This window comes from Pelodiscus sinensis, chromosome 6 (assembly GCF_049634645.1).
Source record: "Pelodiscus sinensis isolate JC-2024 chromosome 6, ASM4963464v1, whole genome shotgun sequence".
NCBI lineage: Eukaryota > Metazoa > Chordata > Testudines > Trionychidae > Pelodiscus > Pelodiscus sinensis.
In genome coordinates this window covers 23,819,580-23,838,906 of record NC_134716.1, presented here as the reverse complement: position 1 = coordinate 23,838,906, position 19,327 = coordinate 23,819,580, and the positions used below count along the sequence as shown (strand labels likewise).

At 43.5% G+C, this 19,327-nt stretch overlaps 1 protein-coding gene across 8 annotated transcripts in view; it reads right to left on the bottom strand.

Annotated features, from left to right (window-relative positions):
* Positions 1-7,411: 7,411 nt before the first annotated feature.
* MPDZ (multiple PDZ domain crumbs cell polarity complex component) overlaps positions 7,412-19,327 on the bottom strand; it is a 137,894-nt gene continuing 125,978 nt past the window's right edge. For all 8 annotated transcript variants that reach the window (XM_075931575.1, XM_075931580.1, XM_075931578.1 and 5 more), the window contains 7 exons: positions 18,500-18,596; positions 17,719-17,762; positions 15,269-15,391; positions 13,212-13,316; positions 12,801-12,913; positions 11,577-11,700; positions 7,412-9,385 (listed from right to left, as the gene is read on the bottom strand). In XM_075931575.1, coding sequence (XP_075787690.1) covers positions 9,239-9,385; positions 11,577-11,700; positions 12,801-12,913; positions 13,212-13,316; positions 15,269-15,391; positions 17,719-17,762; positions 18,500-18,596 — 753 coding nt within the window. In that variant the 3' untranslated portion in view covers positions 7,412-9,238. The remainder of the gene's footprint in view (positions 9,386-11,576; positions 11,701-12,800; positions 12,914-13,211; positions 13,317-15,268; positions 15,392-17,718; positions 17,763-18,499; positions 18,597-19,327) is intronic.

Sequence of the window (19,327 nt, the reverse complement as noted above, 5' to 3'; positions counted from 1 at the left end):
CTAGGCTTCAGGGGAGGCCAAAAACGAGTTCAGAGTGCAGGAGGAGGTTGGGTGTGGAGCTGTGATTGAGGGTATAGACTCTGGGCTTGGGATGAGGTTTAGCTGTAAGAGGGGGCTCCAGGCTAGGGCCAAGGAGTATGATGTGGAAGAGTGGGTTCAGGACAGGAGATTGACGTGGGAGTCAGCGCGCAGGGCAGGCTGGAGCTCAGGGTTGGGATTTGGGGTCTTAAAAGGGAGTTGGGACGCAAGGCTGGAGCAGGGGCACTTACCTGGAGTAGCTCTCCTTTGGCGTGTGGGTGAGGACAAGAAGGTTGCTCGGTGTGGCCCATGGGCGCTGTGGGGGCAGATCCTCCTTCTCCCTGGTGCTCATGATGATACAGTGCACAGAGCTGCCCACCACCCTGGTGAGAAAGGGCCAGGTAACACGCAAGTTCCCAGGATAGCTCCCAAAAGCCCACTTAACCTATAATGTAGCTGAAATACGGTATATTTGCAGTGAAAACTAGTAGAGTTTTTTTATTATTTAACATTCAATGCTAACGGTTGAGGAAAGGCAGCCGTAATTAGATGAGGAGGAGTTAGGTGGAGATTCTGAAGGGGATGTCGGACATCTCCTGGCCACCACCCCCTCTTCCCTGCGGACTCTGCACTGGCTCCTGTGGCCAGCCCCCACCCCCTTCCCGGTGCACCCAGCTTCCACTCATGGGGCGGAAGGGGGAAGGAAGGGCACAAGTGCAGACAGGAGTACTTCAGAGGAGTAGGGGGTGGCCGTGAAGCTGGTGGCTGGAGAAAAGCAGTGGGCACCACTTCTATTCATCCTCTGGCTGTGCAACTGCCCCCAGCTTCTCTGGAGTTCTCCCACAGCATGTGTGCTGCTGGCTACTACCTATGCCTTTTGCCTCCTCTATTAAGACTGGGGTCAGCCTTACCCTTATTCAGAATGCACTGAACCATGAGAGAGCCATTCAAGTGGTAATAAAGCCATTTAGGAGGCATTTGCCAACCCCAGGGTAAATGCTGTCAGTTTCTGAATTTACTGTGTTAGTCTACAGGACCTTAGTTTAAAATCTGCTTTAAAAAGATTTCATTCGTGTGCTGCTGAAGATTACACAATTACATCTCTAAAAACTGTCACCCCCCCCCTCCCAGGTCACCGTTGGGCATGGGGGGCACCAGTTTAATAGTACTGCGTAGGGCCCCATAAATCCAAAGGACATCTCTGCCTGAGGCTGCAAGTGAGCTTTTGTTTGTAAGTGTGGACATTTGTAAGCGGGCTATTTATAACTCGAGGAGGGCCTGTATGTGAAAAGTAGAAATAAATGGAACATGCTCCGTCCATGCTGGAGTCCCTACTGCTGTTTTTTGGAGGAAATATTCAACAGAAATGCTTGAGGGAGTAGGGGTTACAGGTTCCATCCCTGAACTTAGCTAGCAGAAAACCAGGAAGCTAGCTGTCCCTGCTGGGCACCTTCGACTACTGTGGATCTGGGATGAAGTGTACTAAATGTAAAGCTGGTAGTGGTCATAATAATTAAGCGAGCCCCATGGGCCTAGCCCTGCACATATTTCAATCCCAAGCTACACAAACTGACACATCCAGTGTAATAAAGCCATTTTATGCGGTGGACGCCCTATAACATTATATTATTTTTGAATGCTTGCTGCTAGCAGAACTGGCACCGAAGACAGACTTAGCACTTATTTGAAACCAGCCTCATTTTTAATCCTCAAAATAATTTCATTGAAACAGTATTTTGAAGCCTGTGACGATTAATTCAAATGTAACCAAAGCATCAGATTTTGAAAACCCATCCACTGGAAATACTTAGAATCATAACTATATAGAAGGGTTGCACATCCTGAACTGAACTGTCTGCCCTAAGCAACAGACCTGGGTCACAAAAATCAATACCATACTTTACCATGTGACATGGATCAGTATCCACTGACTTTAGTGGTTCCTGAGAGTCAACACTTGCAGCTGAAAATTAATGGCAAAAATTGTGTGTGGGTACATCCATACCATGGTGGCACCTATGCAGCTAATTAGTAACACTTAATTGCCTATGTCATATAAAATACATCCATATTTGTATTCATTTGTACCCAAAAAGCTACAGTTGCAAAAAAAGGAAAAAAACCCAAAACTCACACATGCGTAAGTAAGCACAGGTTGAAAACCTGTCCATGGGGTGTTGTGCTGCAGAACCTGGTCAATAAGAAAAAACAATGTAGGAAGAGGACCATAAAGCTTGAGATGATGCAAAAGGAATATCAATATGGGTAGATAAACCACACACATACACACACAAATCAGTGATTGTTGTCACTACTCAGTGTACATGGATCCACATCACCTACACATCCGAGACACTGGCTACATTATTACCCACAGCTCCTGTTCCCTTCTCCACACAATTATTCACTCAACTGATTGTTATAGAAATGCCAGAAGAACTGTAAACCAAGGAAAGCCTCTTAGCAAATTAAGAATGATCTCTCACCCCTTTAGTTTTTCATATTAAACAAGTTGTAAAGCATCATAAAAATGAAATATGGTAACGAGTGACAGGTAGGTTTCAGGCATCATTGTGTTATCACAAAGACTTTAGCTAATATACTTTAGTTATAGTTGCTATATGAAGTACTGGATGGTTAGGTTTTTCTGCTGAAAAACATTCTTTAATAGTAGTTACATGAAACCTTCATATATCATCATAAACTTTATTCATTTTTCCTACTTCATCAACTGTTTGAAAACGACTGTATTTTCTATTTGGATTTAGTACTAAGCCTACACTTTTATGGAATTTGTCTCATGTTGGGGAACTTTGTTAGTACTTAATGTATGTGGGCAGAGGTGGAGAGCTAATGATTTTTTCAGGCTCAAACCAGACATTTGGTAGAGACAATTAGAACCGATTCCCATTCCATAAAAATGCTTCCTCCCAAGGAATAAGCTCTACAAAAGCACCATAAACATACAAAAAAACGTGTGTGTGTGTGTGTGTGAGAGAGAGAGAAAATAACTGAGTTGGGATATCCCATTACCCAATGGACTATTTCCATATGCTAAAATCATAGGGCTGGTTACATCTGCTAAGAGGGAGATGAAAAAAGTAAACATTGTTTCCAATAAGCATAGCTTTGGCCAATCAAAATGCACTCTTAGGTAACAGTCAGAAATTTACTATAGGCGTATCTACCCTGGAGTTACAGGCAGTCCCCGGGTTACGTACAAGATAGGGACTGTAGGTTTGTTCTTAAGTTGAATCTGTATGTAAGTTGGAACTGGCGTCCAGATTCAGCCGCTGCTGAAACTGCTCAGTTTCAACAGCGGCTGAATCTGGACGCCAGTTCTGACTTACATACAGATTCAACTTAAGAACCCCAGGCATCCCCAAGTCAGCTGCTGCTGAAACTGATCAGCGGCTGATTCCAGGAAGCCCGGGGCAGGGGCTTCCTGTAGTCAGCCACTGGTCAGTTTCAGCAGCGGCTGACTTGGGGACGCCTGGGGCAGAGCAGCTGGGGTGCTGCTGGGTTGGTCCAGTAGCGCCGCCGCTCCTCGGCGCTACTGGACCAACCCAGCAGCACCCAAGCTGCTCTGCCCCAGGCGTTCTGATTCAGCCGCTGCTGACATAAGTCGGATCCGCGTAACTCGGGGACTGCCTGTATTTCAAAATAATTTCCCTTATTGTGAAATAAGGCGAGCGTTCACACTATCAAGCCTGTTATTTTGAAATAACGGGCTTGTTATTATTTCAAAATAACTCCTGCTTGTGAAGAGGAATAAGTTAATTTTGAAATACTTACTTTGGGAGTTATTATTCAAAATTAACTTATTTCAAAATAACCTGGTAGTGTAGACATACCCTGTCTGAGCAGTGAAATTGCAGCTGGACTTCCAAAAACAGGTGAAGACCAGTTTCAAATTCTGCTGCAGGCAAATTATGTTTGCTATCACCTACCTGCAGATGCCCTTTCAGTTTTTAAATGCAATTGGATACTAAAATCTCTAATATAATCTCTGTTTGCTAAGAATAGTGATAAGTAATTCACATCATATATCATGGACTTAAAAAAAATCTTTGTACAGAAATCTCTCTTCCAGATCTAGTATTTTCACTCACTCTCTCTCAGATTTTTAAGTGATAAAAGCCGTTTTATAAAATGTGTCTAAAAAGGAGATTAAGTGGGATTTTTGGTAAACATTTTGCCACTAAAATTCAATATAATAATTTTCTTGTATGACAATGATGGGAATAAAAACCAGCAAGCCAAGCTAATACAAAGAAAGGTTTCAGAGAAGTTCAGTACTTACCATCTCAAATGTAAGCAAAGTTTTCAGGGTCTGTGCTGTGCAATCTTATATTCCTTCTCTTTAATGGTTCTTCAAAATTATGAAGGGAACACAATCCACTTTTTCTATATAATTTCAAATCATTTTTGTAAGTATTTTCTATAGCCAAAAGAAGTTTTGAGGAGAAGACACAATATAAAGTGAAACTTGTCCTAGTTCTTTAGTAGGTGATAAAACAGGGACATTTTTACAATGACGTTCAAAAGTTATTTGTTCCCTCACTATCACTAAGTAGCAGTTTAGCCAATATCCATGGGATATAGTTACCATAAACTAGGGATGTTAAAAGTCATTTTTTTAAAAGTAACCATGTAACCTGGTGTTTCTTAAACTTTTTAAGATGGAAGAACACCAAACAATATTTTTTTTAAGAGGAACACCAAGGACTTGTTGAGCAAAAAAAAGAAAAGTGTGTCGGGGGGGAGGAGTTGCCTGTCCCTTTACGGGTGGCCATTTTGAACTCTGATGTTCTCCACAGCACACTTCCACAAAACACAGTTTAAGAAACACTGGTCTAAGCACTAAAAATCCTAGCGGTTACATGTGCTGTGGGTTCTTCCGTATAAAGCTTACATATAAGATTTCTACGGAAGAACCCTTAGTGAAACCTCCATGGGAACAGAGCCAGCAGTGCCTGCCCATCCTGATCCTGGGGAGCCAGTGTGTAATGCGCAATGGGGATTGACCAAGCCTGCCATGGACAGGGGCTGCGCCAGCAGGCCAGAGCAGCCCCTGCCTGCGATGCACCACCTGGGCTGGGCCCGCCCCAGACAGAGGCTGGCAGGCAGGCTGGAGCAGTCCCATGCCCAGTACAGGCAGGAAGCTGCTCCAGTCTCTACCAGTTAACCATTTACATCCCTACCATTAACACTATGTAAGTAGCATGGCAGATCCATGATCCAGTTGTTGGAAAGGAAGAAAAAGGTATGTGTAATGCCGTTTTTATGCGTTGAACTGGTTTCTGTTTGCAACTTTCCTAGTAACAGCCGCATGTGTGCCAGTAAGCTGGCTGCATGAGACCTGGGTCCCTGACCTGTGCTCAGGCCTGTAAGTACAGGTCTTGTGGCTCCATCCAAACTGGGGGCCCTGAGAGCAGGGCAGGCAGTGATACTAACATTGTCCCACAGTCACTAAGCCCTAGGCCCTGGTTCAGGGCGAGCATCAGAGCAAAGCAGTCCCGTAGTTAGTGAGGACCTGGTTCAGGGTGGGACAGCAAACCGAAGCAGTCCCAAAGTTAATACAGCCCAAAGCCCTGTTTCAGGATAGAGCAGCAAACACAGTTCCAGTTACTAAGGTCCGGGCCCTGGTCCAGTGTGGGGCAACCAAACAAATGCAGGTCCCCAGACACGAGCAGGGAGATGGAGACTGCCACCTGATATGTGGGGTGGCCGGGCTGGGGGAAGGAAGGGGGGAGAGGCAGGCCCTCCCTACTCCACTGCATCCTGGCCCAGGGCCCTAGCAGTGGCAGCCCTGGCTGCCATTGGGGTTAGTGGGGATCCAGCCTGTAACACACTGTAGAAGGTTATAAGGTCATCCTGATAGTCATCAGCTTCCCTGGGCCACTTCCTAACTCCCCCTCTGCGCTAGCTGTTGGTCCTTGGGATCGTGGTGCTTTGAACCCTGGGGCAGGGTGTAGAAGGCCTTGGGCAGGGTGGAGCAAGGGCCCCATAGTGCAAGCCAGTCCTCCAGGCACTCCTGGCCTGGGAGCTCAGGGCAGACCTCTGCTTCTGCCAGCAGCTGGAGCCCTACTGAGCTCCAGCACTGGGCTTTTATGTTCCCTGCCCAGCCCCATGGCCTCTGTGGAGTTAAAGGGGCAGGACCCAGCTCAGCCCACCCGGGGTCGGAGAGGGGTTCTTCCCCCTTGGAATTAGTGAGCAGCTATGGACAGAAATGCTAGCTATTCAGAAATGGCTTAGTCATTCTACAAAACTCCCTTTTGTTGCTGTTTTACAAATAAGTGGAAAGAAAAAAAAAAACCCTGTATAATATGGATTATATCTTGAGGACATGTTTAGATTTTTAAATGTAAAAGTTTGGTTAATCATTATACTCTGTTTCTGAAAGAGTAAGTGCTTCTGCTTCACTGAAGAGCAGAGTAATCCCATGAACCACATGCGATTTTGAAACATACAGCTAATTTGTATGGGCCAGATTCCTAGAGACAATGAATAATCTGATCCTCACTGGATTCAGCACAAATCTGGGCTTCAATGTGACCCCAATCACAAATTAAAGCTTCCTTTCTTTGAAGAAAAGCCTCTTGCAAAGCAGCAATATCATTGTTAGAGGCTGAAAATCTACACCCCTTCATGTCAATTCACCTCCACATTTTTAACAAACTTTTTTACTAATACCATGCTAATTTATTAAAAAGTCAAGTGCTTAGCAGGATTCAACTAAAGAATGAGACACGTGTATGGATAAAGGGCTTGAGCTTTGAGCCTTTCTTCAGGTGCCAATCCTCCAAAGCATTTGACCACATACCTCAACTTTAAGCACGAGTAAAGACACTGAAGTAATGTGAAAATTAATGCTCTGTAGAATCAGTGCCAGACTCAGCACCGAGTCCAATTACATGACTCAAGATGAGGAGAAAGAGAAATAGTTTGGAACGGTAATCAGTCCCTTGCCACCAGTGACTGGGGTAAAATTATTCACGATGTGGGATCTGCGGAAGCAGAACTGGCCTCTGTCAGACAGCTTAGTCTAGCTAGTTCACTGTTCAGGCTATTCCTGTGTTTTTAAAGATTTTTTTCATTTAATTTTATTATCATTGATTTTTCCATCTGACAACTTGGAGAAAAACAACTTGCCAAGTTCATATTTATTTCTAGTCAGTTTTAATGTCTGGTTCTTATGAACTAGCTGAAAGATAGCACTGTTGTGTTTGGGATACAATTATCCAAGAATACATTTAAATATAGTTTTAGTGGACCTGTTAAAAGAATTTTTTGATTTATGATTAATCCCAGTTATATTATATCTGATATTTTACAAACCGTGAATTGTGGACATTTTATTACTGGAAAAACCAACTCCATCACAAGCAACCACAAATACACCTGCAACTTTATTAGTTCACCACTGAGAGCTTCATATTTATTCTCTTAAATCCTGCATTTAGACACAAAGGCAATAATAAAATATCTGTACACTACTTCTGTTACAAATATAGATATTTGAAGTGACTTTACATACACTAACATAGGCATTTCACACACTACCTTGGGAGAGAATAGGCTAATAATTCATTTCTGGTTGGCTCAAGTACTGCTACCATGTTTTTCTTAGCCTATTGTACTGTAGCATTTAAAAAAAACATTGAAAAGGAGAGGTGTTTTATTTTTTTTTAATTAACTGACCTACATTTAGCTATCAATTTGCTAGAAGTATCTTTCATCCTTCCTAACACTGCTGTTTTTCACTCAGTAGAATGAATGAATGGTATCTTTTGCATATTTCTTTAGCACAGTTTCAATGTTGCCCCCATTTAAAACTCAGTATTTATATATTATAAACAACAACAACAACTGACATGATTCTCTGGCTGCTATCAGTGTTTGCTGGTCAATATGCAGTCTTGCACCTATATGAAAGTTTAACATGGACAACACTCTAGCCTAAAGGAACACAAACGCTCACATCACCTTTGACATTTTTTTCCTTTCTAAAGGTTTTAATGAGATATTGTATTTTGTCACAGTTGGGGCTTGACAAAGAGGATACATGCTAGGTAAAGGGAGGCACTGACAGTTAGGGAGCCCACAAGTTATAATGAGAAGCCAGGAAGAGTTGTTAGATCCTTATAGGGCTCCATCTTACATATCAGTGTCTGGTTGTAAGTATCCGCCTTATAATTGTCCAGTAATGTAGAAGTCCTTCCAGCAGATGGAATGACAACTTTTTCTTTGCCCTCCTGTCCCCCTCCTGCATGCTTTCTGACTAAGGTGAAGAGGAACCTCTACCATTCGCCATACTCTAGGCCACCTCCTGTCTCTGAATGTCTTCTGTATCTGCTTCTGCTTAAAGCAATAGCAGCAGCAGAACACTGACTCCACTCCACTTCAATGCACTACACTGGGCTCTGACTAGTGACAGTCAGTCAGAGCAGTTAATTTGTACTGCTGCTTCAAGCTGTAAGCAGCTGCAGCGGTGACATTGGAGCTGTCTGTCTGTAAGCAAGAGAACAGTATTCATTTTCCTGTTTGAATTCGGAACATTATCTTCACATGCACAAAGGTTAGCAACATCACTACTTTAAAAGAGAAACCTAAATCCTTATGATATTGCAGATGTTGGGCTCCCTCATTCACCAGGAAAAAAGTTTCCTACAAGTGGATTTTTCAACATCTAAGCACCAAAAAAAATAATCTTTGCGACAATTTTGCTTCTGAAGCAGAATGTAACTAGCAGAACCGACTAGCTAATTTTCCCATCTATCTTCTTTTGTTAAATCTTTGTTCCTCCTGCGACTTTTTTCTGCTATTTAAATATCCGTAATCATCCCCACTTGACTATTTAGCACGCACACACACCTCTCTCAAATATTCAGAGCCTCTTTGCAAAACATTCCATTTCTGCACTGTGGTTACTAATGCAAACATTCATGTTCTTGTGGATCACAGGTATTCATTACAATAATAATAAAAAAACGTAAGTCTTTGCCAGAGACCACATACGCCCATCCCAGTGATCTGACAGTAACACAAATACTTCTATTGTGCTCAAAAAATAAGATTAAGTGTTATTTTTTCTCCAGTGATGTAACAGTCTGGTAAAGCTGGAATAGCAAGAAGGCTACGTAAACATTTCCATTCTCTTTGTTATGTGGAATGTAGATAATATAATCTTGTTGATGCTACTCTTCGGACAGCCCATTCACGAGAGAACAGCCAGAGTGACAGTTCCTTTTGTCCTTTTTAGAATAGCAACTGCTTCTTCATGGGTCACCCCTTCTAAGCTCTGCCCATTGACAGCAATAATTTGATCCCCTCTCTTCAGCCGTCCATCCTCTGCCGCTGCACCCTGAAATTACACAGTATGTAACTGCAGATGTGTATTTCTGAAACTTCTGGTTTTATAACTGTTCACAGAGCAATCTAAAGAGGGTCTTAGGAAGATGGGCTCCATACAGCACACACAAAACTTTTCTGTTTGAGGAAGTCTAAGTCGATCAGTTTTTGTTATTAGCAACACCATGCTCATTTTGTCCTTAGTAGGTGCTGGTTCTACCTGACTATAGGTTTATGCATAATGTTTCTATTGTGCAAAATAACCAGATGAGTACTGAAGGTGCTAAAAAGAAAGACTGCAGAATCAAACCCTGCCACACCAGCCCCATTTAGGCGAATAAAGTGGAGCTTGCTGAAAAGAACCTGCCCTAACTGAGGAAGGAGAGCCAGCAGCCAGCCTAATTAGCTCAGGGCTAGGTAAGAGGGTGGCGAAAAGGAGGTTGGTGGGATGGAGGAGAGCAAGGGAATATAGGTAGGGAGAAAGTGCTTCCCTCCTGGGTCCAGACACAAGGAACCCAGAGCTGTGTACTCTGTATGGTGAGAAGGTGATGGGCACACAAACCTGTACAGGCAGTCCCCGGGTTATGTACAAGATAGGGACTGCAGGTTTGTTCTTAAGTTGAATCTGTATGTAAGTTGGAACTGGCATCCAGATTCAGCCGCTGCTGAAACTGATCAGTTTCAACAGCGGCTGAATCTGGACACCAGTTCCAACTTACATACAGATTCAACTTAAGAACCCCAGGCGTCCCCAAGTCTGATGCTGCTGAAACTGATCAGCAGCTGATTCCAGGAAGCCCGGGGCAGAGCAACTCTGCCTCGGGCTTCGTGTAGTCAGCCGCTGGTCAGTTTCAGCAGCAGCTGACTTGGGGACGCCTGGGGCAGAGCAGCTGGGGTGCTGCTGGGTTGGTCCAGTAGCACGGCCGCTCCTCGGCGCTACTGGACCAACTCAGCAGCACCCCAGCTGCTCTGCCCCAGGCGTCCTGATTCAGCCACTGCTGAAACTGATCAGCAGCGGCTGAATCAGGACGCCTGGGGCAGAGCAGCTGGGGTGCTGCCGGGTTGGTCCAGAAGCGCCAAGGAGCGGTGCTGTGGGACCAACCGCCAGCGCCCCACCTGCTCTACCACAGGCCCTGGGCTTTGCTCCATGTCTCCCTGGTCTGCTGGGGGGGGGCACTAGCTGCGTCCCCCCCAGCAGAGCAGGGATACGCGGAGCAAAGCGGCGGAGGACCCGGGCTGGACCGCGGCGCTTCCAGATCAGCGGCGCGGGTCCGGCCCCGGGTCCTCCGTCGCTTTGCTCCCCATCTCCCTGGTCTGCTGGCTCCCCCAGCAGACCAGGGAGACGGGGAGCAGCTTTTCTCGCCCTGGAGGAGGCAGACGGCGGGACCAGGCGTCCCGCTGCTCCAGTCCTCCGGGGCGAGAAAATCCCCGTTCGTAACTGCGGATCCGACATAAGTCGGATCCGTGTAACTCGAGGACTGCCTGTAAATGAAAAAACCCATGGTTCCTTCACCCATGGGTCTGAGCTTGCAGAGGCAGGAGTCAAGGTGGCCCAATGTCTCTGTTACAATATCCTCATCAGTTCATTAGAGGAATTACATTTACAGCATGGGAATGATGTGCTGCATAAATTCTGTAAATCAGATCTGTTGGCATTTTTTAACTCCTTCAGTCTTATTGGCTTGGAATGCAAAGTTCTCAACAATTCATATGAGAGCGCAAATCCACATATGAACGTAAACTTCAAAAGGTTGGAGGTCTTCCTATTTGGTTTTCTGACTCAGATCTGCTATATGCCACACTAAATCAGGATATGAGCATTTACAAAGTAAGGTTTGGATACAATGGAACTGGCATATACCTGATTCAATATTCATAGCAAATAACTCTAACCACATGCACTGCTTGAAGAGAATTCAAACTAAATACCAGGGAGGGAGGTGAATTTTCCAAAGTAAACACTTAAATTACATGCTCAAATCCAAATATTTGAGAGGTCAAATAAGACAGTGATGTGAGCAAATTGGGCTCACTTTGCTTAAATTAAAAGCCTCAAATGGCAAAGACAGTTTTAAATGGTACCTGCATACCTTCTTGGAGAAGACAAGCAACAAAATAAACTGGTTTCACTCAAGGCCATACATTAATAAATAAGCTACTTTGCATTAGCAACAGATTGAGTAGTTTTACAGCTGTGTACTTACCTTTGCAAATACTGTCTTAACATAGATGGGTAAATCTCCGTGAGGACTGCCATATCCTCCCACAATACTAAAGCCCAGACCATCCTGGCCTCGATCTAGAGTAATGGTCTTATACTGAGGAGACCTACAACCGGGAAAAGAAGTTAGTTATCCTATTTCTTTTATGAACTTCTGGTTCAATATGAGGACTGTTAAACAAAGACTCTTCACCTTTCAACACTAAGAAATAAACATTCACTTGCTGAGAACGTTACATAGATTAAGTATATTATGCTTAATATTTCAGTTCATGGTAACCATTGACCTCCTGCTTAACACCATAATCTGGTTACTTATTTACAGTTTTCTTCCATAACTCTTCTATTGTATTTTACCTTTTGTCGGAAGAAGTTTATTCAGTCTGTCATTTAATTCACTGCAAAATTATTATTTGAATTGCCCAGTATTGGTGCTTATTAGCTATGTATACAATAAGTACTAATATCCTGGAGCTTAGAGAGCAATAAAACAAAACCCACATTATTTTAAAAATACCTTCCCTCCCTCCACCAAAACAGGTATTTTATTTATATACTAGAAGGTTTACCCAGCTTTGCTCAGGTCCTTAATTCAATTAATTTTTTGTTTTTGGAAAATAAAATGAAAATGTCCATGCTTCATTTAAATCATTGTTCTTGGGTGGGGCTGGGGACAAGTGGTTCAGTACACAGGCTGCCATGGGGAGAGATGACAACCCAGCCCTCTCTCACTGCAGCAGGTTGAAGCCAGGGGATAAGCACATCTCCAAGGCTGCTGGAGCTCCAGTGGGTACAGCTGGGGGATGGGTGCATGTCCCCCGGCTGGGACAAGTCCAGGATCTGATGGAGTAGCAGGGAAAGTGAGTTCCAAAGTCAACAGTCCCTTACCATTTAAGCCTGGGGGCAATTTCAGCTGATCTGATCTACCAAGGTATAACACAAGGAATGAAGCAGTATCTAGGGTGCTAAAATTATATCATATCATAGCCCCGTAGGTCAAAACCAACATAGTGAATTGTAACCTGAAACAAACCAGGATACCCCATGTGGCCTGCTGAGCACAGTGATGCACTTCCTGTGACCATTGTGACTAAGTTAGCAGGACTTTGTGCTCTTGCTGCAAGCAGTGTTCAGGTGCAATCCCAGCCAGTGCACTGTACAGTAACCTAATTAGAAAGGACCCATCAAGTGCAATATATACACTTACCCTAGATCATCCTGAAAGATGCTACTTGAGGTTAATCCTGCAAATGAAAGGCTGGAAGCAGGTGGATCCTGCTGCTGACCGGTTACGACACTTACGTCCCCTCCAGCCACCACCTGAGAGGACACATTGTAGACAGCCATGAAATGAGGAAGCTGATGCTCAGACAATTGAGACCACAGTGATTACCACCATGGTATTTGCAAAGGTGAAATGATCAAAGCATGCATTAATTGTTGCAAAAGCAGTTCTTCTGTTCGGCTAAAATAAGAATGGTAACCTTTGAGCAAAACATGGAGAGGATCTTCAGAACTCGACAGTTGTGTTACTCTTACTCAGTTTTGTAACTCAGCTTTTCAATCTCAAAATCAAAACTGCAGTGTGCTCTAACATCACTGCAGAGAAATTCCTTACCTGTAGTTCAACAGTGCCAGAAGCATTTTTCAGTAGGCTGACTGCTTGGGAGTGTGTCATGCCCTCAGTGGATGTTCCACAAATATTAACGATCCTATCCCCAACCTGCAGAAGAGAACATTTAAAGGACTAGCCACGAATAAAAAGCTGTCAAGGAGAGCCACGTGCCATCTTTGCAATAGAAAATAATGAAGAATACTGGACTTGAGTAACTGGATCTAGTAAGATTTTCAAAAAATATATAAAGTATAAAGAACATCTTTACCACTAGTCTATTCTTGATCTTGGTGACAAAGTCTTTGGTCTAGCTCTTCAACTGGTTTAAATGAATGCAGCTCTGGTGAATTCAGTAAACATTCAGCAATTTATGCTACCTGTGAATCTGATCCTTTATTTCCAGTGCAAGCCATAGTTTTCTAGTGATAACTGGTGAAGCAGCCCTGATTCTGTAGTAGTTATTGAGGTTTATACCCTTGACGATCTAAATCTACTACTGGATAATTCACATCAGTAGGCAATGGACCAACGTGAAATACTATAATCAGGTACCCCGGTGCAAATGAAGCCTGGAATAATCCAGTACAACACCCGGGGAAATATATAGGCCACATTCAGTGGTGAAGCAAACAGATCTTAAATCAGGCATAAATTACTACACTAATTGATACAAATTTTGCACTCAGCAGGTGTATAAAAGAAGAACAGCCTACACATTGAGATGGGTAAGCCGAATGTGACAAGGAAAAGCAACTAACAGAAGGAAATAAAACAGCGGTGAAAGTAACACATTTCTCAAAGAGACTGTTGAATTGCACACACGCATACACACACACTCAGGTGGGGCTCAATGCAGGGGCTGGGGAGATTGCAATACAAGAGAAATGTAAGTGAGGAGACTTAGGAAAGGGACTGAGGTATGTGGGTGCCTGGGAGAGCTCAGGGCAGAGAGTTGGGTTGGGGGGGGGGTATCTGTGCAGGAGTCAGAGCAGAGGGTGTGAGGCATGTATGGGGGGAGCTAGGGGTTGGAAGTGCAGCCATCGATCCCTGAGGCTGGGCTGGCTGCCCGATCCCTGGAGAATGGCGACCCTGTTGCCCAGCCTCCAGATCCGCAGGGCTGGTGGGGCTGACAACCATGCTGCCTGGCCACCCAAATTCTGGAGCTAAGACCTGGATATGCTAGCTCAGGCTCGGTCATCGCCTTCCTACCCGCAGCTGTCTAGCGCTGCGACCGGGGACTATGGGGGGGGGGGGGGGGGGTTTGACCTACTATGGGGAAGGAGGAAGTGACTGCAGTCACTGGGATGGCTGCTGACTGCTGTGCCAATAATCAGGGCAGATGTTGGGGTCTATTTAATCTATACATAAGAACAGAAGAGCTGCTATATAGGATCATCTTGCCCAGTATTCTATCTCTGACAGCAGTCAACCCAGACCTCCAGGAAGATTGTATAGAACAGTGCAATTGTAAAATGATTCAGCCAACTTCCCCTCCTGGGTAGTCAGAGGTTAAGGTCTATCCAAAAATGAGGCTGCATTTTTTACCACCTTGGCTATTAATCATTAATAAACCTACTCTACAGACACTTATCTAGTATTTTTTAACCCAGTTTTAGCTTTGGAGATCACAATCTATCATGGCAATGAGTTCCACAGGTTAGCTGTGTGTGGTATGAAAAAGTACTTCCTCATGTTTGTATTAAACCTGTTGCCTATTAATTGTATTGGTTGATCCCTGGTTTTTGTATTGTGTGAAAGGGTAAATAGCAATTCTCTATTCACTTTTTCTACCAAGTTCTTCACTTTGGTTTCTGAAATCCATGCTGGCTCCATGTTCTAAGGTTGCTTTCAGGTCTTCTCCCCAATTGCTAATGTTTGTGAAAAATATTCCAGCATCTCAAACTAATGTATTCTTGATATGAATGCCAGAAATTCCTGACATAGCTTGAAGTGCTACTGAACACACCATGTAGCCCTACTTTGACAACAAACTGGAGTAATAAGCACTATCACATTAAGCTTTTTGTTAACCCATCTTCTCTCTCAGTAATTTAACTTACCCTGAGTTTCTGAGTTTGAGCTGCAACTCCATTTGGATGCATCATGGCAATAAATATAGGAACATCTCCAAGGGGACTTCCTACTCCTCCAGCAATGCTCACTCCTAGGGAATCTGCAGGGCCCTTATACAGAAAGGAGAGCAGATTAAGGTATGGTTTGAAAGAAGATACACACTTACATTCAGGCCTAGACTTTTAAGAGTGACTAGTGATTTTAAGTACCCAGTTTAAGACATGTGAAAGGGTTCTGATTTTCAGACTACCCTCAAAGTCAGGTCCCTTTAGTGTCTTAAGACAGGCACCTTAAAATTAAAGAACCTAAACAGATAGTCACTTATGAAGAATTCAGCCCTAATCCCTCCAGATCAGCATATGGGGACGGGATCTGGCACTTTACTCCTCTTCACTTTCATTCCACCCTTGTGAATTCCTCAAAGAACATCAATTTGTCTTCATGTAGGGTCTTTCACGTTGTGAGTAGTTTCTCGTGGAGAAAACAAAAAGAAAAATAAAGCTGAAATGTAAAACTTGTGTAGATGATAGTAAGCAAGCAACAGAATACAGTAAGTGCAGAATGGAAGACAGTAATGGGAAAAGTAGCAATGAACTGAATTGTTGATTCACTACAACTGAGAATTATTGATGCTAGCCAAGATGACGTGAATCTCTGTTCCTTCCACCTTTACTGTAGGTTGTTTTGCAGGCATTTTTAGCTCAGCTCTGTGCCGCTGGCTATTCTGTCTTGATTTTTTACTATTCAGAGCCAAGGCTGGGAGTGTTGGCTTGGAGACCCACCCAAATCTTTTATAATAACGACACAAACAATAGGGAGCCATGTAACAATTTAACTGCCCCTGCATGCTGTTGATCTCTCAGGGGAAAAAGAAGAGATGAAAAAAGTATCTCAAAAAAAAAATTAACCAACAACAACAAAAAAAACCCCAAGTATCTCAACCTAGAGCTGTTTGTATTTAAGTTCTGCTAGAAACAAAATTTTAGACAGGACTCAAACCAGCAGCTATTCATCTGGTGTAAATTACTTGTGTGCGCATCAAATTTGCATGAAATTACCTTGACACTGCAACTTGATTTTTCCCTCTTCTTATGTTTTTATACTTATTCAATGTCACAGTCTTCTGTGGAGTAACTCCTGATTTTATAACCAGGCCTATCAATTGTGTACACCAGTGACAGACTGTACAGGAGCAAAACCCATTTGAGCTCAATTTATATGCACAAACTGGGTTTTGAACATGCAGAATCTATCAATGCATTCAAATAGACACCATGATTTTAAACTGCCCACTTACAGGTCTGTGCTATATAAGAAAAGGGTTTGTATATGTAAGGAATCAGGCTCTGTGTGATGATGTACATGCTTCTGTAACCCAGCAAAGACAGAAATAGGAAGGTGATAGAGATGTAGCCGTGTTAGTCTGGTGTAGCTGAAACAAAATACAGGACTATGTAGCACTTTAAAGACTAACAAGATGGTTTATTAGATGATGAGCTTTCGTGGGCCAGACCCACTTCCTCAGATCAAAAAAATGATCTGAGGAAGTGGGTCTGGCCCACGAAAGCTCATCATCTAATAAACCATCTTGTTAGTCTTTAAAGTGCTACATAGTCCTGTATTTTGTTTCAGAAATAGGAAGAATACTCCCCCTAGTGTACTGTTGCTGTAGGACACAAACAGCAGCAATTGCTTTAGCAAGTTCAAAACAAAGTTTCAGTACCAGTATGAAAAACTATTTACAGAAGTGACAGTGAAAATAAAGTAGCTAAGATAAATCCATACAATAAAAAAGCTTTGAATGTTAATTAAGCCAATTGAAAAAAATGGAATGGGGCAAATAAAAAAGCCGGATTGTGCTGATATGTGCATGTAAATCAGAAAGTCAAAGAACTGCACGGGGGTAAGAGTGATGTGAAAAACTGATGATTTTATTAAATATACAGTACAGTATAAAATTAATCATAAAAGTACATTGTAAACAAAAATAATTCAATGCGAAAAATGGGATTAAAAATATGGGGACTACATATTCCAAACTCTATTAAGTGCAGATTTAACTCTCTGTGACTAAAACAAAAATATGACCTTTTAATTCTTCCTAATTCTTTGTCCCTTAAATTTTCAAAGTAGGTCAAAGGAATGTAGATGACTGACTCAGACTGGCATTATGGGGATCTGTGAAGTATATTCCCACAGCAGCGAAAAAAGCTAGGGGCTAGATGTAAAACTGCCATCAGTGTGTTTATTCTATTAAATGGATTAACTAACAAAATTAGATATTTGAAACCTAAAATATCTTTCACAAGTCTCAGGTCATAGCACTGCCTCTCTCCAAAAGGCAAAAATCCAGGGCCAGAGCTTCACGGGGTAAAAACACACTAATTTATACCTGCTGAGGTTCCATTTCCCAGTACTTCTTTACAGTATGACTTACCTTTTTAATCTCAACCGTTCTTAATCCCTGTATTTCAGATGCTACTGTGGAATGATAAAAATAAAAATATAAAAGGTTGGGTGGGATTTTAAAGGAAACTCTCCATTATAGCCACAAAAATTATTATAATGTTTTTAGCTTTTACTCTGTTAATTATAGTAGCAGGCCTGGATATCTGCTCCATTACATTATCAAGACTAAACTACTTCTGCAATGGGAGGGAAAACATTAATTTTACACAAAATTTTAAAAGATACCCAGTCCTCCATTTTCTGAATAATACATATATTCTAGAATAAGACGGTTGGATTTATTATTCTATTCAATTAGAGCAAACAACAAGAAAGAGTCTGGGCAATTAACGACTTTCTTGTAATTTAATGACGAGAACACTGTTACTTATCTTTCTTAATTTAACTATACAAAATATGCAACTGTCTACCAATTTACAGGTAGGGTACATAAGCTAGACCAGTTTAATAGAAGAGATACTTCAATTTGATGAATCTCTAGTTTAACAAACTTGCATTCTTACAGTATAAGGTGTGGCAAACTGCAACACTTACGCTTATAAACATTATAAAATGAAACATGTTTTTAAAATAATTGCCCTATCAACATTTTAGTCTTGAATTAACAAGGAATTGCTTCTATGCCTACTGTACAAAGCAATATCTAACATGTCAGACAAACAAAAGATACCTCGGCTACTGATTCGTAGACTGGGTAATGGAGAAAAATTTTTAGCTACAGAGTATTAAAGATGCCAAATGAATCTTACTGGCATTTTTCTTCAGACCACTTTCAAAGCCTTCAGGTGGGTTGGACCCGCAAACAGGGAAACTGAATGATGACAGGCTGCCACTTCCTTCACTGACCTAAAATATAGCATCACACTGGGATTATACCATTGATTTAAAACTTCTACTTTGCCAGAAAATAAAGTTATGAGCGCCAGTGCTCATAATTTTACTCCTCTCATGTGCCTAGTGAGAAATTATGTACCATGAGACCAACCATAACTCCTCTATATGCTTAGAACTGTGGTCCCCATCACGGTGCCCACGGATGCCATGGCACCCGCGGGGGCATTTGTCTGCGCCCGCCAAGTGCTCAGGGCTGGTCTGGCCCCGGGCACGTGGCGCATGCGCAGTGCCGGAGCTGGCCCCGGGCGCGTGGCGCACAGTGAGCGCTGGCCCCGGGGGCGCCGCGGATTCATCCCCCACGGCGCATGGGAGGGAGAGCGCGCCAGCGCCGGCCCCGGGCGCGCAGCGCTTGGGGGTGGGGGGGAGAGGAAGCGCTAGCGCCGGCTCCGGCCGCGCGGCGCTTGGGGAGAGAGCGCTAGTGCAGGCCCGGGGCGCGCAGCGCTTGGGGGAGAGAGCGCCAGGTGCGTGGCGCTTGGGGGAGGGAGGGGAGAGAGCGCCAGTGCCGGCCCCGGGCGCACGGCGCTTGAGGGGAGAGCGCCAGCCCCCGGAATGCGGCTATGGGGTGGCCCCACCCCTCCCGGGCGCCCAGTGGGCGAACGGCCACGCCCCCTGGCGCCCAGCAACCCCAAATGGTTGGGGAACACTGGCTTAGAACATTCGGAAGGGCTCTCTAACAAAGGTTT